General features: G+C 35.4%; 1 protein-coding gene across 1 annotated transcript in view; it reads right to left on the bottom strand.

The window, feature by feature from the left end:
- Positions 1–7,949, bottom strand: part of LOC148938385 (aurora kinase C-like) — a 39,635-nt gene extending 31,686 nt beyond the window's left edge. Inside the window, 1 exon segment of the mRNA XM_089107834.1 lies at positions 7,835–7,949. Within this exon segment, the coding sequence (XP_088963960.1) occupies positions 7,835–7,920 (86 nt within the window). The 5' untranslated portion in view covers positions 7,921–7,949.
- Positions 7,950–24,647: the final 16,698 nt, after the last annotated feature.

The raw sequence follows: 24,647 nt of genomic DNA, 5'->3' as shown, positions 1-24,647 counted from the left end.
ATAAGATTAAAAAAAGTCAAAAGAAGAAGAAGAAAAGAAGTTGGAGCAAATTTCACATGATTTGAAAAAATCCCATCATGGTCTTTAGAGGATTGTGGCTTTAATTTACGGCATGCACCCAACAAAGAATCAAACGAAATAGAAAAATCATGCGAATTAAAAGAACTGTTTAAAATTATATCAAAATGCGAAAGTTGTTCAGGATCATCACCAGATTTCGAAAGGTTTGCAAAATGCGTTTCCCACTCAACAAGAGAAGGGCCATTCTTTTTAGAAGGTTCATTAACTCTCTTTGTTGAACGTAGAGCTTTCCAAAGTTTCTTTTTATTCATATCAACTTCAGACGAAGCATCCATAATAAAAATATTATTATGACGACGAAGCTCCGACTGGAAAATTGCCTTCTTTTTTTTCATGCATAGAAAAGCCGGATGAAGATCACGCGGTTTTCCACTATTTTTCCAATGTCTAAAAGCTAATTTAGATTCATGATTAGCATGTACAAGAAACGGATTTGACGACCAAAAAGGTTTTTCAACATTGGGTTTACACTTTTTAACTCCAAAAGTTTCTTTAGCACCATAATTTAAGCAATGTAATAACTGAAGATATATGCAATTAAGCTCAAGCTCTATGTTATCTTTATGACACTTCAGAATATCAGGTACAACTACTTTTCGAGCTAAAGAATCAACTTTATCTTGGTAAGCCGGAATCAGTTTTTCATCCCAGATAATTCTCTCAAAATATTTAGGGCGAATTGGAATAAAATTAGAAGCAGAAACAGAATCATGAATTACAGAAAACGATGTCAAAAACTGAATAGGTAAATGATCACTTATCGGGAAATCTGGGATAACTTTTACAATAATAGATGGGGAAAAATTAAAAAGTACATGGTCAATATTACTCGTACTCCCACTCCAATGAGAATAAGTAAAATCAAGTGTCTTACGGCAGATATTAAAATTTGGTAAAGACGAAAATAAAATTGTGCTACGTTCATTTACACTATCAAGATCACAGTTAAAATCACCAAAAATAAAAATACGTAAACTCGAATCTAATAGGGCAATAAAGCTACTAAGTCTATGGCAAGCTGACGTAAAGGCTTCAAAAGACGAATCAACATGATAGTCAGTAGGCAAATAGCAATTGACCAAAACACAATCAAAAAGTTTGCAGGCAAGAAAAGACTCATCAGCACAAGATAAAATAGCACTAAATTCTTTAGGAACAAATGTAGCAATGCCACCCGCAGGGCGGCCTCCAGGAGGCCTCGCAGGAACGGTAAATATATCATGTAGACTTGAAAGGGAACTTAACATATTCAAAGAATGGTCCAACAAATGATGCTCTTGCAAACACAGTATTGAACTATTTTCAGAAACAAATTCATTCAGCACTACAAATTTGCCAATGACTCCATTCGAATTAAAGGACGTAATCGTAGAACCAATATTCATTTAAAAAGCTTTTTCATAGCAGGGCAACTGAAACTGTAAGACGGGTGGTTAGTTGAGTTGCAATTTGCACAACAAATGGGGTTAGTACATGGAGTATTCTTCGTTGATCTATGATTTCCACTGCAACGAGCACACTTCAGAGTAGAAGAATCACAGTTTTTTTCGGTGTGAGAGGGACTTTGACATGCGAAACATCGTTTTGGAAGCACCTTGTCTTTCTCAACTCTGTAGAGCTCGTAACCGAACTTAATCCCATGGACGTTATAATATTTTAAAAATGCTTCGGACTCACACGACACCTTTACTGTTCTCGACATTCCAAGGCGCCTGAACTCCAGAATCCCAGGCAAAGTGGCTGCTAGAGCTTCAATGTCGAACTCGATATCCACACCACGGATTATTCCGAAAAACTTAGGCTTTCTAGTATTGATAAGACAATCAGGGAAGGAATCCTTTAGATCACAAGAAAACTTTTTCCCAGATTCAGCCGCCACAGTGATAAAAATCAAATCATTGGTCTTTTTTATTTGCTTGATACAGCCCGAGCCTAATTTGTCCAATTCATTTTTCCTGGAAACTGGGTCACGTAACGCGGCTGGCGGATTAGCTATAGTAATCGTCTCTACTTAATCAGAGCTGAGGGGGAGAGGAGGCCAATCCGGTGATTTTAACGGGGAGTGGGAGGGGGAGCCCAAGTTGGCTGAACACTTCGACAGCGAGGACTGTAAGTCTTGTTCAATTCTTTCAAGAGAAGTAATGGATTTCTCCAGCTTTCTGCCATAATCACTAACAAGTCGATCCAAACGTACATTGGAATCAGATTTTAATAAAGGGCAGTCTCTGAATGAGCGAGGCACTAATACAGGCCATTTGAAACCTTTCTGGTCCAGATCCGTGACCATCTTCATAATATCTTTTGCTGTAGCAAGTTCCGCAGCGTTGCCACGTCTCATTACTCTCTTTATAGGAATTCCAGAAAATTTCCAAAGCAGATTTTTCGCATTCACCAAAGCCTCAAGGCTGTAAAAGTTCGCCACAGTTTCAATAAGCTCCGTTTCTGGAATACCATTCGCAAATGCATCGCAAATAAAAAACAGGGCAGAGTTCACAATTACATGAGAAATCCCATCTGCAATTACGAAGGTTTTTGAAAAATCACAGAATGAATCAGAAGAATCATCGCAGGCAAAATTATTCCGCTTTACCTGTTCATTTGGGCAATGATTATCAGTCGAATCGTTAATCACAGGTGCTTCCTGGCTAACAGCCAAGAGAGGGTCTTGAGACGCAGGGGTTACGGCATTCAGTGGCGTCAGCATATTTATTGAAGAATTTGGGTGCTCACTCTCTATTGGGTCACTAGAAAATTCGGTAGCGGCTTTGCAAATAGAACAGATCCAGTTAGGAGGATTCTTTCTATCGGAAACGGTGATCCCTGAACAAGAGGGATGAAACAAATTGGAACACTTAGTGCATTGCAACAGCGTGCCTTTCCCCAAAGAACGTTCACAGTTAGGGCACACTTTTGGAGACATCAATGTCTTGAAAAAAAAATATCACCCCAAAAGACAAGGGAAGCGTCAGCCCCCGTTACCTTATCCCCGCAATTTAAGGGAGACTCTCCCGGCAGGTACAACGGCACTTGCCACGGGTTTACTGCCCCTCTTCTGCTTGTCAATTATGGTTACGCAAAATTGAAATCAGCACAAATCTATTTTTGTAAAGTGTATATAAATGTCCAGAAACTAATCCAATTGTTAGCTAACAATGTTAGCTAACAAAAATTTGTTTGGACGGCGGAAACAGAATTGTTAGCTAACAGAAATAGTTAGCTAACAATTCGCAGAAACATGATATTGGGCAGGAAATTCAAAGAAAAATTCTGACCAAGATAGTGTTGCTGTGAGTTTATCTGAGCTTGATAATACCCAACTGATACCAAAGCTTTGAAATTCAATTAATATAATATTTCAAAGCATTCATTTCTTATAGAAAAAAAATATAACTATTAATGCCAGCAAGTGAAACAGACACAAAACATTTTATTATTTGGCAAAGTACATTGAATTTAGGCGAAAATTTAAATACCAGTGCTTAAGCTTTCCGAAATTTACTGTTTAGTGCATTTACATAAATTATCCCATGAATGGAGGAAGTGGATCAACCTAGTAAAAAATATAATTTGATTGCTTAAGTGAAATCGTTAGATTTTTGATCATATCAAATTGCTATGACTACGTTACAATCTCGTTGTTTTCATATTTTTTCAACATAATAATTTATTTTTTTTTTCAATGATATTACAAGAAAATATATTTCTTATAAACTAAAAGGGGAAAGGAAAAAAAATAGCAGTAGTCCTCGATTCTCTATCAATATTGTGAGCATAAAAGTACCCATCTTGCTTATTTTTGAATATTTTGCTTTAAATTCCCCAACAATTTCCTTCAACAAGCATTCGATTTGTTAGAGAAATCTTCTAACAATGTTAGCTAACAATTTTTAGTTGGACGGCGGAAAAACGATTGTTGGATAAAATGTTAGCTAACATTTTTCTGTTGGACGGCGGAAAAACCCCTATAATCCTTCCGTACCCCCCCAACAGGATAAGGTGTAGCCCTGGGCTATTTATAAAACTTTGCTGTTTTGGTGGTTTGCATAATCCTTTGGGCTTAGACATATTTCCAATCAACAGTTAGTTTGAAACAATCTCAATTTTGGCAAAAGAGCAAAGTTTTGTATTATACCCAAGGGGCTAATTCTGACCCCATTGAGGCATGAGGGAGGGACACTAATTACTATATGACCCTAGGCTATATATAAAAGTTTTCTGCTGTTTTAGGTGTTGTTTTTCCCATATTTGTAATGTTGTTGCAGTGATCAAGCCCCCTACATGATCAGCTTTTGAGGCTGCAATATCCATCACATATGTTTTCTCTGTCATTTTGTTGCATTAAAGTTAAATTTTATAGTATTAAATAAATGAATTGAATTTGGTATTATGAAACAACTGTTGACAAAAATTGAGTATAAAAAATAATAGAAGCCTAGGGCAACATATAGACCCATTGAGAGAGGGGGACGGTAATTATTATGTTATCCCATAGCTTTGAATAGAGGATTTAATACCCTATTTCTTTTTTTCCAAGATCTACTACCAAAAAACATGAGCAACTATTCATTTCCATACTTTTTGACAGGCTTTAAGGGTTCAAAATGGACTTTGCAACCATAGAGATTAGTATATTTGAAAAGTGTTGCAAATATCTAGGTAAGGGGCTTTTTCTATCTCGGAAAGTAGCTGAGTTAGCTAATTGAAACTTTCAGGAATACAATACATTTCTAGGGCTTAGAAGATTGCACAGAAGACAGTTTTATACCTATCTGAATTTTGAAAAAAAAAGTTTCACCTATGGTTTCCAGTTTCACTTTCTATGCCTCTAGATTCAGGCAACTCTGACAAAATTTAGTGCAAATAAAAAAGTTTTGTAATTTTAAAACAAACAAAATAAAAAGTTCATAAAATTGTAGTTTTCATGTTTGACCCCCAGATCTGTCGGGGAGGCAAAAAAAAAAAAATCTAATGTTCTTGGTAAAACTAAACTTTTTTGTGTTTTACCATGGGTAAAAGATCATATTTTTTAGGTTGTCCCATTTTATTTTATAAATGTTTGTGGTCATCCTAACTAAGAAAAGGTTAAAATGCCAGTGGAGTCTGTGTTGGTGAAATGACTTAGCCTATCTTTTGCGAAGCTACTAAAGAGTTTGGCATAAGAAAGACAGCACTATTTGATGCTGTAAAGTGTGTGAAAAAAAAATCTTTGTGGTCAACACAGACACTAGAAAACACCAGTCAAGCAAGAGTGGTTGGATTTAATGTTTCAGTTGTCAAACAGTTTGTTTTTGAGAACTTGAATTCACTTTATGTTGTCATCAATTTGGACCCACTAAAATTTGTAATTGTGAAAAATTGGACTTTCAGCTGTTGTAAAAGCCCATGTTGTTGCCAAGAAAGGAAAAAAACAGGTTCAACAAAATGTCAACTGAAAGAGGCAAGAATGTCACCTTACTATGTTTTGTAAGCGCAAATGGAGAGACATTTCTCCCATTGTTTGTCTCTCCTTGTATTAAAGCTCCTGAAAGGACGTTTTAAGATGGTCCCCTTGAATGTGTTGGTTTTACCCATTGAGGTGGTTGGATGGCAGCAGACAGCTCTTGTCTATTCAACATTTTCAGAAGCAAGTTAATGCAACTTTAGAAAATCCTATCTTATTTACTGCTTGGCAATCATGAAAGCCATGTTTCAATTCAAACTATTAATTTTTCAAAGGGAAAAGGGATCCAGCTTCTAACATTCCAATCCCATTGTTCACATTGCCTCCAACCACTGGATATGTCAATTTATAGTCCTTTGAAAAAAGATCTCAAAGAGTCTTATAGTTCTTGGCAATACACTCTGGGGAGACACTTACCAATGGTTTAAATTGCAGAATTTCAAATAGCCAAGTATCAGAGAAACAAGACTTAACAAACCAGCTGACAATCATCTATAGAGTGCCATAACATGGATGTTTCCCTAAAGCCACTGAGGATCCTATAAGTTAACAAAATCCTGGCCAAAGAATATCTGTGCATGACTTTCAAAAGCACCATTCAGAAGAACTGGAAGCTCTAAGACCAGCATACAAGTAAGTGGTTACAATTCAGTCACCTGAAATGGTGAGACCATACCCAAAATATACTATTGTCCAATAGTTGGGAGGGGAGGGTCTAGAAACACAGCAGGACCAAACTCTTTACAGGTACTCAAAAAAAAGAAGTTTGAAGCACAAAATCAAAGGAAAATTTTGAAGAAGCCAAAGCTCACATCCAATAAAAAGAAAGCAAAGACACTTCATAAATAAGAAAAAGGGCTAGTAGCAAGAATAAATAGGAGTTTCTTGGGGGAATCGGAGACTATCTAGGAGAAATTGAACAAATTAAAATTACATACTTTAGCCTGTAGACCTATCCCTGAAATTTTCATTTTCCTAACCTAACCCCTTTCCAAGATAGCCAAAAGTAGCTATAGTAGAATTTTACCCTGCTTTTATGTGGTTATACCCAAGAAGCAGTATTTTTCCAACTGAGTCACAGCAGGTCCAGATGACTAAAGCTCCAAATAGATTAAGGTAAGGTAAAAAATGCCCTTAATCTACCCTATACTGTCTTTTTCTAGGCCTGTGTCTCATCAACACTTGATATAAAAAGCCAAACAGTCAATCTGAAAAAAAAAACACAAAAATCAGCAAAGTTATGTGTACAGCCTAGCCTATATCTGGCCCAATTAGCAAAGGTTGAGATGTATTTGAAAAAAAAGCTTAGTGACCAGTACATTGAAATTATCATAAAGATACACATCTAGGGATAGGCACATGTTTTGGTAAATTTATAGGTGGCCCTTTAATTTAGCTAGGATAGAGGTTATTAACATCATTTGATACCTTTTTTTATGCTCTTTCATAATTCAATGATGGCTTCCAGTGCAAATTGCATCTTGAGCCCTTCAAAGGGCCCCAAAGGTACTTTATTAGAATTATGAAAGAGCATAAAAAAGCATCAAATGATGTTTTCACTTTCATCCTAGCAAAATTATATGACCTGTTGCAAATTTACAATGAACTTTACACCCCCTACCCCCCTAATGTGCAAATAGGCTATACACCCTGAATTGTAAATGGTTGCTGTTGCAAATTTACCATGAACCTTAAACCCCCCCACCCCCGAATGTGCAAATATATACCCTGAATTGGAATATACTATGAACTGTTGACAGTTAAGTTTTGAATGACAAAATTCAGTGCTATTTTTGTTGACAGCATTTGAAAAACTTGAAATGGTAGGAAAACAGTTTGAAATGAAAATCAAGTATTTTTCAGGTTAGGTTATAACTTATTAGTCTGGTTACAAAAATGAAATACCTTTGGGGCCCCTTGAAGGGCTCAAGATGCAATTTGCACCAGAAGCAATTAATGTAGCCTATTATGAAAGAGTATAAAAAGGGCATCAATGATGTTTTCACTTTTATCCTAGCTAAATTATAGAGCCACCTAGAAATTTACCTATGTTTTAGCTGGAAAAGTTAAGAATGGGAATCTTCACACTAAATTATTTAAAATACTTGCAGTTAGGCCTAGTCTAAGCTTTCGCTAGGCTATATCATATTCACAAAAATTAAATCCAGATTTTCCCCTCTTATAAGCAAATTTGATGTTGTATGACCAAACAGTGATACAGAAGTCTAAGCACTATGTAGGCAAGCTTAATGATCTAGTGAAGGCTTTGTATTGTCAAAACCTTAACTTAGACTATAAAATTTTTCAAATCACCTTTCTGAACTGTTTGTAGTTTCTCTTAAAGCCTGTCTCATTTCTGGAGTGGTTGCAGAACACATTTGTCCACTAGGGCTTAGCATTTTGACTGTTGACTAGTTGAGATTTGAATTTAGGAGTAAAAGACCTCTTTTAGGAAAGAATCCCTTTTCTTCAGCTTTCCAGGAAAACAGAGACGGGTTTTCGGACCGCCCCTATTTTACTATTGCATGACGCAATGCAAGTATAGTAACAACATCCCGCCTTTTACTGCCTTCTTGGTGAAAGACGTCCAGAAGGAAAATTTGTACAAATAACTTAAAGCTAGGCTAATTGGAAATAAAAACAAAAATATTTGTTAGTGGCAATGCAAATATTGAAGGTAAGTTTGTGTAAATAAATAAAAGTTGTGTAAATAATAGAAAGTAAGAAGGTAAATAAATATTGAAGGTAAGTTACAACCTGTCATTACAGAAACAAGGTTAAGCGTTTATCCGTTTTTGTTGTGATTTATAAAATTCGACAGTGTTTCAAACAATTGTACCCAAAAAAGAATTTTCTTCTAATGAGCTAAATACAGAATTACGGTACTTTTGCGCCAAAAAGCCAGTGTAATAACATGGAATAACACACACAAGAATAACATAGACAAATTTTACTACTTTCCTCCTAACCCAAATGATTAAGTTAAGTTTTAATCTATAGAATTAATTTTTTTTTAAGTTTTTTTTAACTGAAAGTAAGGAGTGTCATTATAACTTAAAACGAACAGAAATTATTCTGTATATGAAAGGGGCTGTCCCCTCCTCAACACCTCTCTCTTTACGCTAAATTTCAACTCTGTTTAGCAACTCTACTTTTTAAAACATTAAAAACTTAAGCGTAAGGAGCAAGGCGTTGAGGAGGGGACAGTCCCTTTCATATCTGAAATAATTTCTGTTCGTTTTAAATTCTAATGTCGCTCCTTACTTTCAGTAGAAAAAATCGTTCTTTTTAAATTGAATTTCTGAATGTTTTTCAACTAAGGAAGGGTCGAATTTAGCTCACCGTACATGAAAAATTAAAACAAAATTTGCATATTAATTTTGACAGATTTATTCCATATATGAAGGCCTCTTCCTTAATACCCTGCTCTTTACGCTAAAGCTGTTAGTACTTTTAAATAAGCTTCCTATTGTAAATAAATGGCCCCTGTGTTTCAATTTAGTAAACAGTCGAACTTTAGCAAAAAGGGCAAGGTATTGAGGAGGGGCAATCCTTCATATATAGAATAATTTCTGTTCGTTTTTCAATTAATGCCGGTGGATCTGGTTGACCCTCTATGAAATAGACCCCTCCCCCTCACGGAAAAATCATCTGTGGAAATTTTATACAATGTACACCCTCTCCCTGTCAAATTCCCTCCAGCCAGTTTCATTTTCGCTGTGAATCCCCCCCCCTCTCTGTAAAATTGCTTGCAGACGATTCAGCCTAAAATATTCTCCTTTGTATCCTTTCATTTGAATAAGACTTCAATCTCTAATCGGTTTCTCGATCCCTCCAGAAAAGCCCCTTCCGTGAAAATTATTTCCCAGAAAACAAAGAAAAAAAATCCTGGGTATGGCCTTGTCACCAGTGTAACATTTCCCCTAGAATATTCACAATCCATAATTTCCCCTCCCCAAGGAACATTATACTCATAGAAAATTATCCCAATAATAGCCCCCCCCCCCCAAAAAAATGTGCATACTTCCCCATAACAAATACTCAATTGTAAACAATGGACGAATTTCATAACTTACAGGCCTCTCCCTTCATAACTTACATAACTTACAATGGGGGTCATTTTACAGCTAAAGACATCAAGGCCTTTTTTTTGGGGGGGGGGTTACACAAAAAACCCTCCAAAATGCATACAAAATTTGTTTTTATCCATTTTTGTTATGTTTTTACGAGTCAAACAAACATTGCGGGGGAGAGGGGTTCAAACTCCCGTACCCCCTCTGGGTACGGCCTTTAGAGATAGAGATGATTGATCTTTCAACTATAATGAACAAAAAGACTATCTCAACATGTTGATCAGATAATGGGGAGGGGAAATGAGCATGGGCGAGGGGCCTGTCGTTCTCTAGTCTGTTTGGTCACTTAAAAAGGGCACAAGAAATTTTAATATCCATTTGAATGAGCCCTTCTAGGTCCATTTGGTCAATACAATCACTCATGGGAAAGAAGAGCAGATATACAAGCCTCCATGATTCAAACACCAGCCACCATTTTGAAGTGGGGTAAAAATACTCCGTTTTTGGGTAGCTTTCATCTTTTGTTTTGCTGTGAACTAATTTCTAATTTCTGATTCATGTTGTCAGTAAACAAGGTCACCTTAGTCATAAATTGGACCTGGAAAGGGTTCTGTGTAAATAAGGCGTAAATAGTGATCTGATGAGCTAAGCATTCATATTAGAACCAGAGAATTAAGACAAAAGTGGTTTGAATTGAAAAGAATGGGTCTTTTTTGAATTTTCCTATTTTGTTGTAATTAAACCTCTTATTTAAAAAAAATTGAAACTTCAATTATGTAGCATGCCTATGATATGTTATGATTGGCTATAGTTTGTTTTGTTTTTGGCTAAAACAAAACACGCGGAAAAAAAACCTCTGGATAATTGCCCTGGAAAATCTCTACATGAAAAATTTGGCAAAAAGAATGTAAGACAATTAAAAAGAATTTCGTATAGTAATTCTTTCAAATCCCCCAGTCAGGGCCGTATCTGGAGGGGGCGGGGGGTCATCCGGATTGACCCCCCCCCCCCGAAATGTTTGTCTGACTCACAAAAACGTAACAAAATGCATATAAACAAATTTTGTAAGCGTTTTTTGAGGTTTTTTGTGTAAAACTCACCCCGAAATTTTTTTTTTAGTAAAAACCCCTCCGAAAAAAAATCCTGGGTACGGCCTTCCCCCCAGTGTCCCCAACCCCCCCCCCCCAAAAAATGTACATTCTTCCCAGTAACAAATACTACATGTAGACAATAGACGAATTTCATAACTTATAGGCCTCCCCCAACAGACTGAGGGGGGTCATTTTACAGCTAAAGACATAGTTGCTTTATCTTTCATCTATACTGAATAAAATGGCTATCTCAAAATTTCTTTCAGATAACTTTGGGGGGAAATGAGCGTGGGAGGGGGTCCAGTTGCTCTCCAGTCTTCTTGGTCCCTTGAAAAGGGCACCATAACTTGTGATCTCATTTCGAATGAGCCCTCTCCCAATAGTCTAGGACCACTTGGTTGATACGATAACCCCTGGAAAAAACAACAAATACACACGCCTTCGTGATCGTTCTTTTGGAAAAAAATACCAAATTCTACATTTTTGCATAGAGGAGCTTGAAACCTCTATAGTAGGGTTCTTTGATATGCTGAATCTAATGGTGTAATTTTCATTATGATTCTATGACTTTTAAGGGGCTTCCACCTTTTTTTTTAAACAAGGCGAAATTTCTCAGGCTCCTAACCTTTGATGGGTAAAACTAAATTTAATTACTTATATATTTGAAATCAACATAAAAATCCAATTTTGTTTTATATCAAAATTCCGATTTTTAAAGTTTCGGTTAGTATTCAGCTGGTTAGCTCCCTACTTACAGTTTGTCACCACAAACTATTTGATAAGACTGGTTGTATAGACCATATCTAAAGTGTGCACATTTGTCAAAAATATAATGTTATTTTGAATCTCCGATTTTTTCTTGAAAGTAATTGGTAATCTTATTGTTAAAATAAAAAGTATATTAATGATAGCAAGACTATATCCAGGACGCAGAATAAGAGGTTTGAACCTCTCCCCCCCCCCCCAAAAAAAAAAAATTAAAACAAAAAAAATGTTTCTCTGGCACAGAAAGACGTATTAAAGATGCCTAAATTCTGTTTTGAATTTTTGATATGTTCTTATGGTGTTCTTATTGCATCCCCCTCCCCCCAACAGAATCCTGGATACATCCTTGAATGATAGTAAAACTAAAATAAACAAACTCGTGTTTTTTTATATACAGGTGGACACATGTTTATACACTTTAAGCCAATTAGCCAAGGCGCTTGCACTTAAAATTAAAATAACGAGTTGATTATAAGCTTTTCAGTTGTAACTTGACATTGATGACAGTTTATGGTGTTAAGGTTAAACTCCCTAAATCCATTGTAATGTTAATTTTCCTATGCTATGAAAAGAGATCTAGCTCTCTGACCCGGCATGTCAGCAAAACAAATTTTTCCACAAGGGATCTTTGAAGAAGGATCTAAAATTTGGCCGTTTTGTTTTTTCTGATTTAATTCCCAGGAAATAGAAAAAAAATCTAAAGTGAAACTTTGTAGCTTTTTTTGAAAAAGATCTGGAGCTTAAAAAGAGGAAAATTTGAAAAAATTTAAAGTACCATAAATTAAAAAAAATCTTTTAAAATTATTTGGCCCATTTGAAAATTCTATTTTTTTTTATTTTATTCCTGCACGATTGTTTTTAGGTTTTCACAATTTAGACTCTTGTAGGGCTTGTATAAAAGTGACGAAGTCGAAATTGATTTCAAGTTGTAGCTCTTTTTTTATTTTTTATTCCAAGCTTTTAATTATTAGCTAACTTTAGCGTAAAGAGCGAGGCGTTGAGGAGGGGACAGTCCCTTTCATATACGGTATAATTTCTGTTCGTTTTAATGTCGCTCCTTACTTTCAGTTTAAAAAACTTGTTTTTTTTATTTAATCATCTTTAAGAAACATGTCCTGTGCTTTCCATAGCTGTACTAATTACATCAAGGAGGCACACTTGTGCCTCTATAAAGAGGCGACCCACCACAATGTTAAGCGATTTCAGGTCCTAGAGATCGCAGAGAGACGGCGGCAATCGCATTTTGTAGCCCAAGCTCAAACTAAGAAACTTGCAAAATTTCATCCTCCTCCGACTTTATCTTCATGGGGTAAACTGGGCCGGAAGTTTGGACCCTCCCACCACAGCCCCCCTTTAACGTTGTCCGATTATGATCACTTTCAACTATTAAAAAGGGCACTAGCTATTCCAATTTTCAATCGAATGAGACCTTTCCAAAGTTTCTATGACAACTCATTCGATAGGAAGTGCCCTTGTATGGAAAAAGAAAACAAAAAATAATAATACGTTGTGCTATGATTTCTACATCAGCTTTTTATATAAACCATATATGTCCCCAGGGCATAACTTAAATACATACTTAAATAGGGAAACACGGGGTGGAACGGGGTACTATCTTTAAACTGATTTTTATTAATTAGAAGGAGTCAATATGAAAGGCTACAAAATTTCATAAAAGTACCTTGTATTGTTGTGAACAAAGGTTCACACTCATATTGTAAGAAGTGAACACAATTATTATTTATTTAATTAAAATATAAAAAGGTGTCAAATACTCCGTTCTGCCCCGTATACGGGGCAGAACAGGGTGGTAGTTAAAAACAGTATATCTAACTAAGTAAAACTGTTATTTGGCCTTTTATTTATTTTGATTAATGTAACAACTCTATTTTAAACATATTCTTTGATCGAATTAATCAGATTATGATTAATTAAATTAATTAATTAATCTGATTAATAAAAATAAAACTATAATTTGACTTTTCCCATTCTGCTTAAGCCAACAAAACTACTTTAAACATATTTTTTCATCAATTTAATCTCATTCTGAATTACAAAATTCACATACAAGGATAGCTTCATCGTCCTCGCTATCAATTCCTGCGCAGGAATTGTGAGCCAATTTTCTACATATGGAACAGGCAACCCAACCCTCAGTTGACCTTGAGTAAAACTCACAACAATATAAACATTCACAGTCGGAAAACTCGTCAGAATCACTGCCGTAAGTTTCAGGCTGTTTCTTTATCTTCTTGTTTTTTTTCTTGGCACTTTTTCACTCTTATTCAGGCCATTTCGTTTTGTTTTTATTGTTTCCGTATTGTTTTCTTTCTTAAAAAGTATCTTCAGTGATCTTTCAATCTTGGTAATCTCATTTTCTTGTTTTTATTTTATATCATACTCTAACTCATTTTTATATGGTGAATCAGTTATAACTGCAGTCTTCCCTCTCCTTTGATTCGTCCTTTTTGCACTTTCTCTGACTTTTGGAATAAGAATTAAGTCTTCAGGTGAAACAATAAACACAGTTGGAAAGTCATTCGTTTCAGTTGTCAACCAAAAGCATCCAGGAGTAGCCTTGTCATCCATATTAAATTGAACATTCTTAGGAGGGGCGACATTAACGTCAGCGGTAGGGCTAGAAACTGTAAAATCTTCACCACTTCCACTACAAGTGTTGTGATTTTCTTTATAAACAGATGAGCCAAATGAAGATTTTCCCACTTGTTCTTTCTCTATTGTTGGAGGTTCCTCAATCACTTTTTGGGTTAAAGGTTCAGCTTGTTTGATGTCAGTAGTGTCAGCTGGTAGGAAATCTGAATCAGAGGATATGGCTGGGTTAGGTGACCAAATTCCTGTTGCTTTAAACCCCTTAATTGCAGTATTCATAGAGGCGCTTTCGATAAACGCTGATCCGAAGAGCATTGAAATTTGAAACAGCGTCACAAATTCTCCTGGGTTGCGACGGAGCCACTTTCGAAGCTCGTCAGCGTAGTGAAGGCTCAGAGACTTCATGAAAGACACATCAAGCGGTTGTAACTTGTGAGAACAATGCGGGGGTAAACAAAGCAACGAAACGCCATTATCTCTTGTGTAATCTATGACCTCTAGGTTCTTGGTGTGGGTGGAATGTCCGTCTAATATGAGGAGAACCGGAAAGTCCTTTGATGCCTTAGAAAATGCTACAAATTTTTTAAACCATACTAAGAACACCTCAGTGGTCATCCATTCAGTGCTGTGAATCACAGCCCAACTCCTTGGAGGTAGTTCCAGCTCAAACTCCTTCTGCATTTTCTCCCTCGGAAAAACCAACATCGGGGGCATATATGATCTACTTGGAGACATGCAAATAAGTCAAGTTACGGTCTCCCCCCTTTTCGCAGAAGTTATTGCACCAACTTGTCGTTTACCCTTACAAGCAATGATTTTTGAATGGTTCTTAGGGTTCACTGAAACACCAGTTTCATCACAATTAAATATCTACGACGCTGTAAGTTTGTGCTTATCTACCAATTGAGTGAGTAGTGAAAAGAAACTATCCACAGCCACTCTATTAAATCCCATAGCTCTTGCACCAGATGTTGACTCTGGCTTACGAATAGACAGACTTAGATTTCTCTTAAAAAATCCGTTGACCCAGTCTTGACCAGCTATTTCATTTTGAAATCTATGAGCTATGCCATTTCTTTGAGCTAATTGGTAAACTAAGGTACGCAAGTCCTTCATCGTCAGACCCAATAACCGCGACTCCATAGTTTTTAAGTACGTCACAAACTCAAGTTCCTGTTCTTGGGTAAAAACGGTTTGAAATTTCCCTGCAGTTTTATCAATCGGATACTCAGGATTTTCCTTTTTTCTTAACGTATCTTTCAAGAGTAGTTTGGGGAACATCAAACTCATTAGAAGCATTCAGGCAGCCACATCGACCAGAAATAACCGCTACAACAGCATTGCTCATCGCCTCAGTAGACCATGATTGTCTGTTTGTCTTTCTCTTATACACACGGACCATCTGAAAATAAATTAAGAAAAGGTACTGACCCAGTTTTAATGACTGGTCAGACTAAAATAGTGCGGGGTGGAATGGGGGACGCCCCCAATCCGCCCCACCCGTTCCACCCCACGAACACGCCTTATTATTTTGAGGTTATGGCCACGCAAAAACTTTAAGTAAAGAAACAATAAGGTCACTAAAACAAAGCCCATTGAACGCATTACAAGCATGACTAGCTACAGATGTAATGCAAAGAAGCGTGTTAACCTTACCTTTATTACAAAATCAATAAAAGTTGCCATCCAACAGCAAATAACTAGAAGACAACTGGTTCTCTCATTAAACGAAAGGAAACTAAACAAACATGGATTCCGCAGTTCAGCTGTACCGAGCTGGAGTAGTTATAGCTATTGCCGCTTGGCGCAGCACCTTTCTTGTCATCTAACCCCGTTCCGCCCCTTACCCCGTTCCACCCCGTGTTCCCCTACATAATTTCTAGAACTTTCAACTACGAGGAACAAAATGGCTATCTCTAAACTTTGATTGACTGATTTTGGGGAAATGGTGGGCGTGAGAGGGGGGTTAATTACTCTCCGCTCACTTTCGACTATTAAAAAAGGCAATTTCAATTTCCAGTCAAATGAGCCCTTTTTGAAATTTCTACAAAAACTTTCTATACAAACTTTATATGCCCCCAGGGTATAACTTACAATCCTTGCACTCAAATATTGATTGGATGTGTTTGGGAAAATAGTGAGCATGAGAGGGGCTTTAGTCGTTATCCAATCCCTTTCAACTATTAAAAAAGGCACTAGCCCTTTCAATTTCCAATTGAATGAGTCCTTTTAAAGTTTATAAGACAACGCTTTAAATAAAAACCTTATATGCCCCCAGGGCATAACTTACAACCCTTGCCCTGAGGGCTGTGGGGAGAGGGTTTGTCACCCTTAAAGACCTAATTTCTAAAACTTTCAACTACGTAGAATAAAATGGCTATCTAAAAATTTTGATTGGATGTGTTTGGGGATAAGGTGGGCATGAGAAGGGTTGTGGGAGAGGTTATGTTTGGGGGAATGATGGGCGTGGGGGGGCATTTGCCCACCAAACACTTTCGACTATTAAAATGGACACTAACCACTCCAATTTCCAATCGAATGAGCTCTTTTCGAAGTTTCTACGACAACTCCTTCGATACGAAGTGCCCTGGTATGGAAAAAAAAAATAAAATAAAATAATATATTGTGCCAACAACGTTCTTTACTTAGGCAGCACTACTGCGCTGCCTATGTTTATTATTGGTTTTTCTGCTGATCTTATGTATAATAGGGCCTTTACTATTCTTTGAAAAACTTCTTTTCGGTAGTTTTTTTTAATCATTTTGCGTTTATTTTTGATTGCCTAAGCTTTAAGTTTTTCAGCATTCCCAATTTCAAAATCATTTTTTTCTTAAATAGTAAAGTTTCATCAAAATATCGAAACTAGTACAAAGTAAAAATACCAAAGCAACTAAGTATCAAAGTAACAATAAGCAACTTGCTTAACTTAAATCCCATAGGGGGCTGGGGGATTTCAACCCCGAAAGCATAGTTTTTGGCTTTTGGACTATTTTAAACCAAATGACTATCCCTAAGTTTTGACCGGATTTATTTGAGGAAAAAGGGAGGGGGGGGGGGGGCTGGTTGCTATTGCATCACTTTTGACTCCTGAAAAAGAAAAAAGGGGGAAAGACCCCCTAAAAGTTATTTAACCTTAATGAAATTCACACCATCATATTCAGTGTATCAGAGAATCCTACTGCAGAGGTTTTAAACTCCTATCTATAAAAATATGGAATTCGTATTTTTTGCCAAAAGAAAGATCACAGGTGCGTGGTTATTTATTTTTTTTCCCCAGGGATGATCGTATTGACCCAGTGGTCCTAGAATATCGTAAGAGGGCTCATTGGAATGGAAATTGAAAGTTTTAGTGCCCTTTTTAAGTGACCAAAAAATGGAGGGCAACTAGGCCCCCTCCCACGCTCATTTTTTTCTCAAAATCACCCAATTAAAATTTTGAGATAGCCATTTTGTCCAGCATAGTCGAAAATCTAATAAATATGTCTTTTACGATGACTTAATCCCCCACAGTTCACTGGGGAAGGGCTGCAAGTTATGAACTTTGCACTTTGCTTACATTTTGTTTTGGTTATTGGTACTTATAAATACATTTTCTGTAATATTTTTTTTGTGGTGGGGGGGGGGCGGGAGGAGGGCGTGACGCGGGAGAAGCTGTCCGTGGAGGATGTTTCTTTGGGGCAAGGGACATTTATATGAAGGGGGTGCCGGATTTCCAAGCATTATTTAAAAAACGATCAGAAATTAAATTAAAAAAAACAGTTTTTTCAACTGAAAGTAAGAAGCAACATTAGAACCTATAACGAACAGAAATTTTTACGTATATGAGGGGGGTCTCCCCCAATTCAATACCACGCTCTTTACGCAAAAGTTTTTTTTGTGCTTTAGATTTAGATATCTATTATAATAAAGAGGCCGGTGTGATTAAGGTTTTTATTAATTAATTATATTTTTTTAATTTTAAAGCAAAGAGCGTGGTATTTAATAAGGGGAGACCCCCATCATATATATAATAACATATACGTAATAAAAAAAAAAACAATAAAAAAAACAAGCGATACGGCTCAATAGTAATCGAAACTTTTAAAAACAGAATTTTGATGTCAATAAATGTATCAAAAGAACGGGTTTATAATGCTGATTCGAAATATATGAATTTTATTAAGTTTAGTATTACTCATCAAAGGCTACGAGCCTGAGAAAATTTACCTGATTTTTTTCAGAGGGGGGAAATATCTCCTAAAAGTGAAAAAATTTTAATCAAAATTCCACCGTCAGATTCAGCGTATCAAAAAAACCTATAACATAGGTTTCAAGCTCATATCTGCAAAAATCCGCAGCTGTGTATTTTCTGCCAGAAGAAAAATATACGAATATAAAAGTTCGTTACGTAAGTTAATTTGTAAATTATTTCAGAACCAAATATAGAGACAGCCATTTAGCAAAAGAAAAGTAAAATTTTTATGCAAATTTTGTTTACTTATTCAATGCCGGCGAGCCAAAATAAAAGCTGCATTAACTAAAAAACGATCAGAAATTAAATAAAAAAACAAGTTTTTTAAACTGAAAGTAAGGAGCGACATTAAAACTTAAAACGAACAGAAAATATTCCGTATATGAAATGGGCTCTGCCCACCTCAACGCCTCGCTCTTTTCGCTAAAGTTTTTATTGTTTAAAAAAAAAAGTTGTGAGAAAGTCAAACTTTAGCGTGAAGAGTGAGGCGTTGAGGAGGGCACAGCCCCTTTCATATACAGAATAATTTCTGTTCGTTTTAAGTTTTAATGTCGCTGCATACTTTAAGTTTAAAAAACTTGTTTTTTTTATTTAATCATTTAAATAATAGAAATTCATATTTAAAGGTAGTGCACTCATTGAAAAATTAAAAAAAAAATGGCTAGAGAAAATGCAATGGTAATATATTTTCAATATATCGAGTGGCTCATACATATTATATCAAACACATTCGAGAAGTTAAATTAGGTTAATTGTAAAGCAATATACCAAAATATGATGAAATTATTATATTTTAGCAACAAAATTATGGAAACAACAATAAAAAAACCTAACCAAAATACTAACTCTATATATTAAGTATTTAATTAAAATATACCTATATCGTAGGCTACTTCATGTCACTGAGCCAAGTTAATTGCTCCGAATGCAGAAAGGTTAACCTGTTTTTCGCAGATTCAAGTAAGTAAACTTCTCGACTGTGTATGGTTTAATACATAAATACCGGCTATTTAGCTTTAATTTTTTTATAACATAATTTTTTTTTTATCTTTTCTTTTATAATCTTAATGTTTTAAATATTGACCGGGCCAACCCCCCTCCACCTCCCCCCCCCAAAAAAAAAATCAAATATTCCAAATTTTTATGTTGTCAATAGGAAATTATAGTAAATACAGAAAATAGTTATCTAAAATAAAATTATTTTCTGAACTGTTCTTGTATTGTTCATATTTTCTGTTTACTCTGTTATTCAAGTAAAAAATTGGGTCAATCTTTACCAAATCATATTATTGAGTTTCAAATAAAGTTAATACACAATTCGATGCCTTTTTTTCATGCTTCTTACGAATTTTAACCTCATCTCTCTCGGAAATTAATTTTAGCCCCCCCCCCCCCACCCCTATATAGGCCAATTCAGGGTATGTATTTATACATGATAATGGTAATAAGCTTACCTAAGCTATGGATGTCAGGTATTGTGTTGTCCTGTCGAAATTATCGTTCCAAGATAACACAATACCTGACATCCATAGCTTAGGTAAGCTTATTACCATTATCATGTATAAAATAAAAAAAAAAACAAGTTTTTTAAACTGAAAGTAAGGAGCGACAATAAAACTTAAAACGAACAGAAATTATTCTGTATATGAAAGGGACTGTCCCCTCCTTAACGCCTCGTTCTTTACGCTAAAGTTTTTTATTGTTTTAAAAAATAAAGTTGTGAGACAGAGTCAAACTTTAGCGTAAACAGCGAGGCGTTGAGGAGGGGACAGTCCCTTTCATATACGGAATAATTTCTGTTCGTTTTAAGTTTTATTGTCGCTCCTTACTTTCAGTTTAAAAAACTTTTTTGTTTTATTTAATTTTTTAACGTTTTCTAATAAATGAAGGTTTTTATCTTGGCTCACCGTACATGAATAATTAAAACAAAATTTTCATATTAATTTACTTTTATTTAGTTAAATGGCTTTCTCGAAACTTGTTTAATATAACATTGTGAACATACAACATAAGGTTTGTTTGTGAATCCACAAAAATAACAACTGCTATCAACTGTTAGCAACAGACAGCTTCGCAGAAAAATGACTTTTGCAAAGCAACTTGTGATAGCTTTTTCAGCAATAAATCTGATCTTATCAACTTGTTTACAGAAACTCCCCTAGTCGCTTCAATCATTCTACTGTTTAAACCTCCCTTATCAAAAAATAAACAAGATAACAAGCGGTTAAAGACACCGCAATCTCTGTACACATTTTACTTGGTACTAAAATAGCGACGAAGACAACACTGCCTTTCCATAACAAAACAACAAAAATACGAAGAACAAAAGGACAACAACATGCGACCAATCAAACAGTTCGTGGTAACGAACTGTAAGCAAGGAGCGACCTGGCTCAATGGTAACCGAAACTCTAGAAAACGGTATTTTGATACCAATAAATACATCAAAAGAATCACATTTTAATGCTGATTTCAAATATATAAGTTTCATTAAGTTTAATCTTACCTATCAATCGTTAGGCGCCTGAGTAAATTTGGCTGATTTTTGAAAAAGGGGGGAAAGACCCCCTAAAAATTAAATAATCTTAATGAAAATCACATCCTCATATTCCGCGTATCAGAGAACCCTACTGTAGAGGTTTCAAGCTCCCATCTACAAAAATGTTGAATTTTTCATTTTTTGCCAGAAGAAAGATCACGGGTGCGTGTTTGTTTGTTTGTTTGTTTGTTTTTTTTTCCCAGGGGTGATCGTATCGAACCAATTGTCCTAGAATATAGTGGAAGGGCTCATTGGAATGGAAATTGAAAGTTCTAGTGCCTTTTTTAAGTGACCAAAAAAAATGGAGGGCAACTAGGCCCCCTCCCACGCTCATTTTTTCCCAAAGTCACCTGATCAAAATTTTGAGATAGCCATTTTGTTCAGCATGTTCGAAAATATTATAAGTATTTCTTTTAGGATGACTTAATCCCCCGAACTTCCCGGGGGAGGGCTGAAAGTTATGAACTTTACCCAATGTTAACATATAGTATTGGTTATTTGGAAGTATACAGATGTTTTCAGGGGAAATTTTTCCTGGTAGTGGGGGGGGGGGTGAGTCAGGGGTTATGTGGGAGGATCTTTTCATGAAGGAAGTTTTCATGGGGGAAGGGACATTGCTATGAAGGGGACGCAGGACTTCCCAGCATTATTTAAAAAAAGATCATAAATTTAATATAAAAAAACAAGTATTTCAACTACAACAGCAGCAACATAGAAAATTTAAACGAACAGAAAATATTACATATATAATTGGGTTCACCCCGTAGTCAATGCCTCGCTCTTTAAGCCAAAGATTTTTTAGTACTTTCATAAGAGCTATTTATTCTAATTAACGGCCTTCGTGATTAAGCGGTCATTTCTAAAGAATTGGAACAAAATTTGAAGTTTCGCTTAAATAGCAAGGTATTGACTAGTGGGCGAACCCCCTAATAAATGTATTAAAAATATATGAATATAGAAGTTCGTTACGTAAGTTAATTCGTAAGTTTCGAATATTTATTACTAATAAAAACGTTCATAAATAAAATTAAACAAGTTTCGAGAAAGCCATTTAACTAAATAAAAGTAAATTAATATGAAAATTTTGTTTTAATTATTCATGTACGGTGAGCCAAGATCAAAACCTGCATTTATTCAAAAACGTTCAAAAATTAAATAAAAAAAACAAGTTTTTTAAACTGAAAGTAAGGAGCGACATTAAAACTTAAAACGACCAGAAATTATTCTGTATATGAAAGAGACTGTCCCCTCCGCAACGTCTCGCTCTTTACGCTAAAGTTTGACTCTGTCTCACAACTTTATTTTTTAAAACAATAAAAAAATTTAGCGTAAAGAGCGAGGCGTTGAGGAGGGGACAGTCTCTTTCATATACAGAATAATTACTGTTCGTTTTAAGTTTTAATGTCGCTCCTTACTTTCAGTTTAAAAAACTTGTTTTTTTATTTAATAAAACCAAAAAAGTGGAAATTTTTTCAAAACAGTCCTAGCATCATTACTTCAGCGAAGTTCAACCAGGACTGATAAAAAGTAAGGTAAAACAAGACGATTCAATGAAATGAAAGAAAAATAAATTAAAAACACGTTCTTATTGCTAGTCCATCCCTTTTGGCAGCTAACCTCAAAGGTCTTTTTGTGACCGGTTCTGTTTTAATGTCTATCGGTTTTTTAAAATATCTTGTAAGATCATTTTTAATTAAATTTGTGTATAGAGCGTTTAGTGTATATTCCCCCAGGTCTCTATTCAAGGAAATATTATTATTAATCTTAAGTCTGATTTTCATTTGAGTCTCGAACCACCTTCTTTATGCCCAGGTCATTGCTAATAAGGATGGATTCATCAAAAGCTATAGTGTGGTTAGGATTATCAAAAATAGGACTGCCTAATGCAGAATCAGATGAAACAGTGGAAAAATTAGAATTTAGAGCTTTACCAATATCATCTTTATGCTGTTGTATGCGCTTTTCTAAATTTTGGTGTGTTCTACCTATATAATATTTGCCACAATCACATGGCATTTGATAGACCCCTCTTTGGCGAGTAACTGGGGTTTTATCTTTACCAGAATTTAGAAAATTTATGATTCTAAAATTATTTGTGAATACTACATACAGATTATTTTTTGTGCAAACTTTTTTAAGATTTGTAGTGATTTTTGGGATATAGGGGAGGTAAATTATATTTAAGGGCTTTTCAGACATCTCACTTGGTAAACTATCATTAATTTTACGGGAATGTCTTTTCAGTCTACAGTTAATTACATTATTAATAAATAACATAGGATACCCATTTCCAAAAAGTATATCCTTGATTAAGTTTAATTCTGCTGAATCAGAACAAATATTTAGGGCGCGATCAACGAGGGATATTACGACTGCTCTTTTAACTTGGGGGGGGGTGGTTTGATGTAAAATGCAAATACCTATTATTTTGTGTTGGTTTTCTATAAATAGTAAAATTGAGTTTATCAAAACTACGAATAACTAACACATCTAGGAATGGATTTTATTTGCGATTTCAATTTCTAAGGTAAACTGTAAATTTCTATCGTATGTATTAAGGTGATCTAAAAAACCCTTAAGCTCATTTTCCCCATAGTTCCAGAGTGAAATTACGTCATCTATGTACCGTCCCCAAAAGATATGTTTCAAGAACTACGAATCTAAGCCCAATTTTCAATATGTTCCACATAAATATTCGCCAGTAACCCGGAGAGGGGAGCGCCCATCGCTAAGCCCTTAATTTGCTGGTAAAAAGAATTACGGAATTGGAAATACATTGAGTATTTGTTACAAAGTTTAACCAAGGTCATTAAGACATCACAATCTGCGACTCTGCGTGGGATCTGGTTTCCTACGAAGAAGATCATAGGGTTTAAATGGGTTCAATATGCTGTTGTCAATTTATACCCTGCGTACTGAGTTACATTTCACTTGATTTTCGAGGTCAAACGCAAGCCGAGTATTTGAACAATAGTTTCATCGTCTAGTTTTTCGGTGGAAATTTTAGTATGTTCTCCGCTTTACCCTTTGCCAATGGGTCAGTTTTTTTTCTAAAAATACGACTCATGGTAAGTTCAGACTGGAAAAACAATCGGAAATCGGAAGTTCTAGTGTCCTCAAAAGATTCAAAAGTGATCATAGGGCAACTAGCCTATCAACATTTACCACTCTTTTCTGGTGATGTCTGGGTTGACATTGATAAACATCTTATATTGGTATGCGTGTACTGGTAACCGTGTAGCCGAATCTTTCAGAGCTAAGGTTCACGAGGGAGGAGATAGAAGAAGAGTCCCGACTATAAACTATTCATTTATTCTACATTGTCTATATACATGGTTTGAAAACAAAAACAAGAGAAGAACCTTATAGAGGTACTGCTCGAGAGGAACAACAGAAATCCGTATATAAAATGATTTCCTGGGCTCTTAGAAGCACGTTCTACTATATTAAAATTGTACAAGTTCCACTTTCTGGTATTATAAATCTAGTTTTTCTTATTACCATTTCCACAAGACAAAGTATCATAAATTCTATAAGCCCGTGTTCTACTTAGGTTTTCTAGAATCCAATATAAATTTCAAAGATAAAGTTGACTCACAGTGCATTAAAAATAGGTTTCATGTTTCCTGTTCCAAGATTTACATTCAAAAGTTTACAGATTTAAGACTCTTTATATCGACATAAAATCATTTTGGCTTACGAAAATATGTCACAGGTGATCTTGCGCACTTTAAAGCCTAGAATTATAGAACTTTGTTTCTTGTCCTATTTTCAATTGGTCGGGTTATCAGAGTGGGCGGAGTTTAGAAATATTATT

This window comes from Artemia sp. Qi Xiang Cuo, unplaced genomic scaffold (genome assembly GCF_049724085.1).
Source record: "Artemia sp. Qi Xiang Cuo unplaced genomic scaffold, ASM4972408v1 HiC_scaffold_3419, whole genome shotgun sequence".
Lineage (NCBI taxonomy): Eukaryota > Metazoa > Arthropoda > Branchiopoda > Anostraca > Artemiidae > Artemia > Artemia sp. Qi Xiang Cuo.
This window is presented reverse-complemented; position numbering and strand designations above follow the sequence as displayed.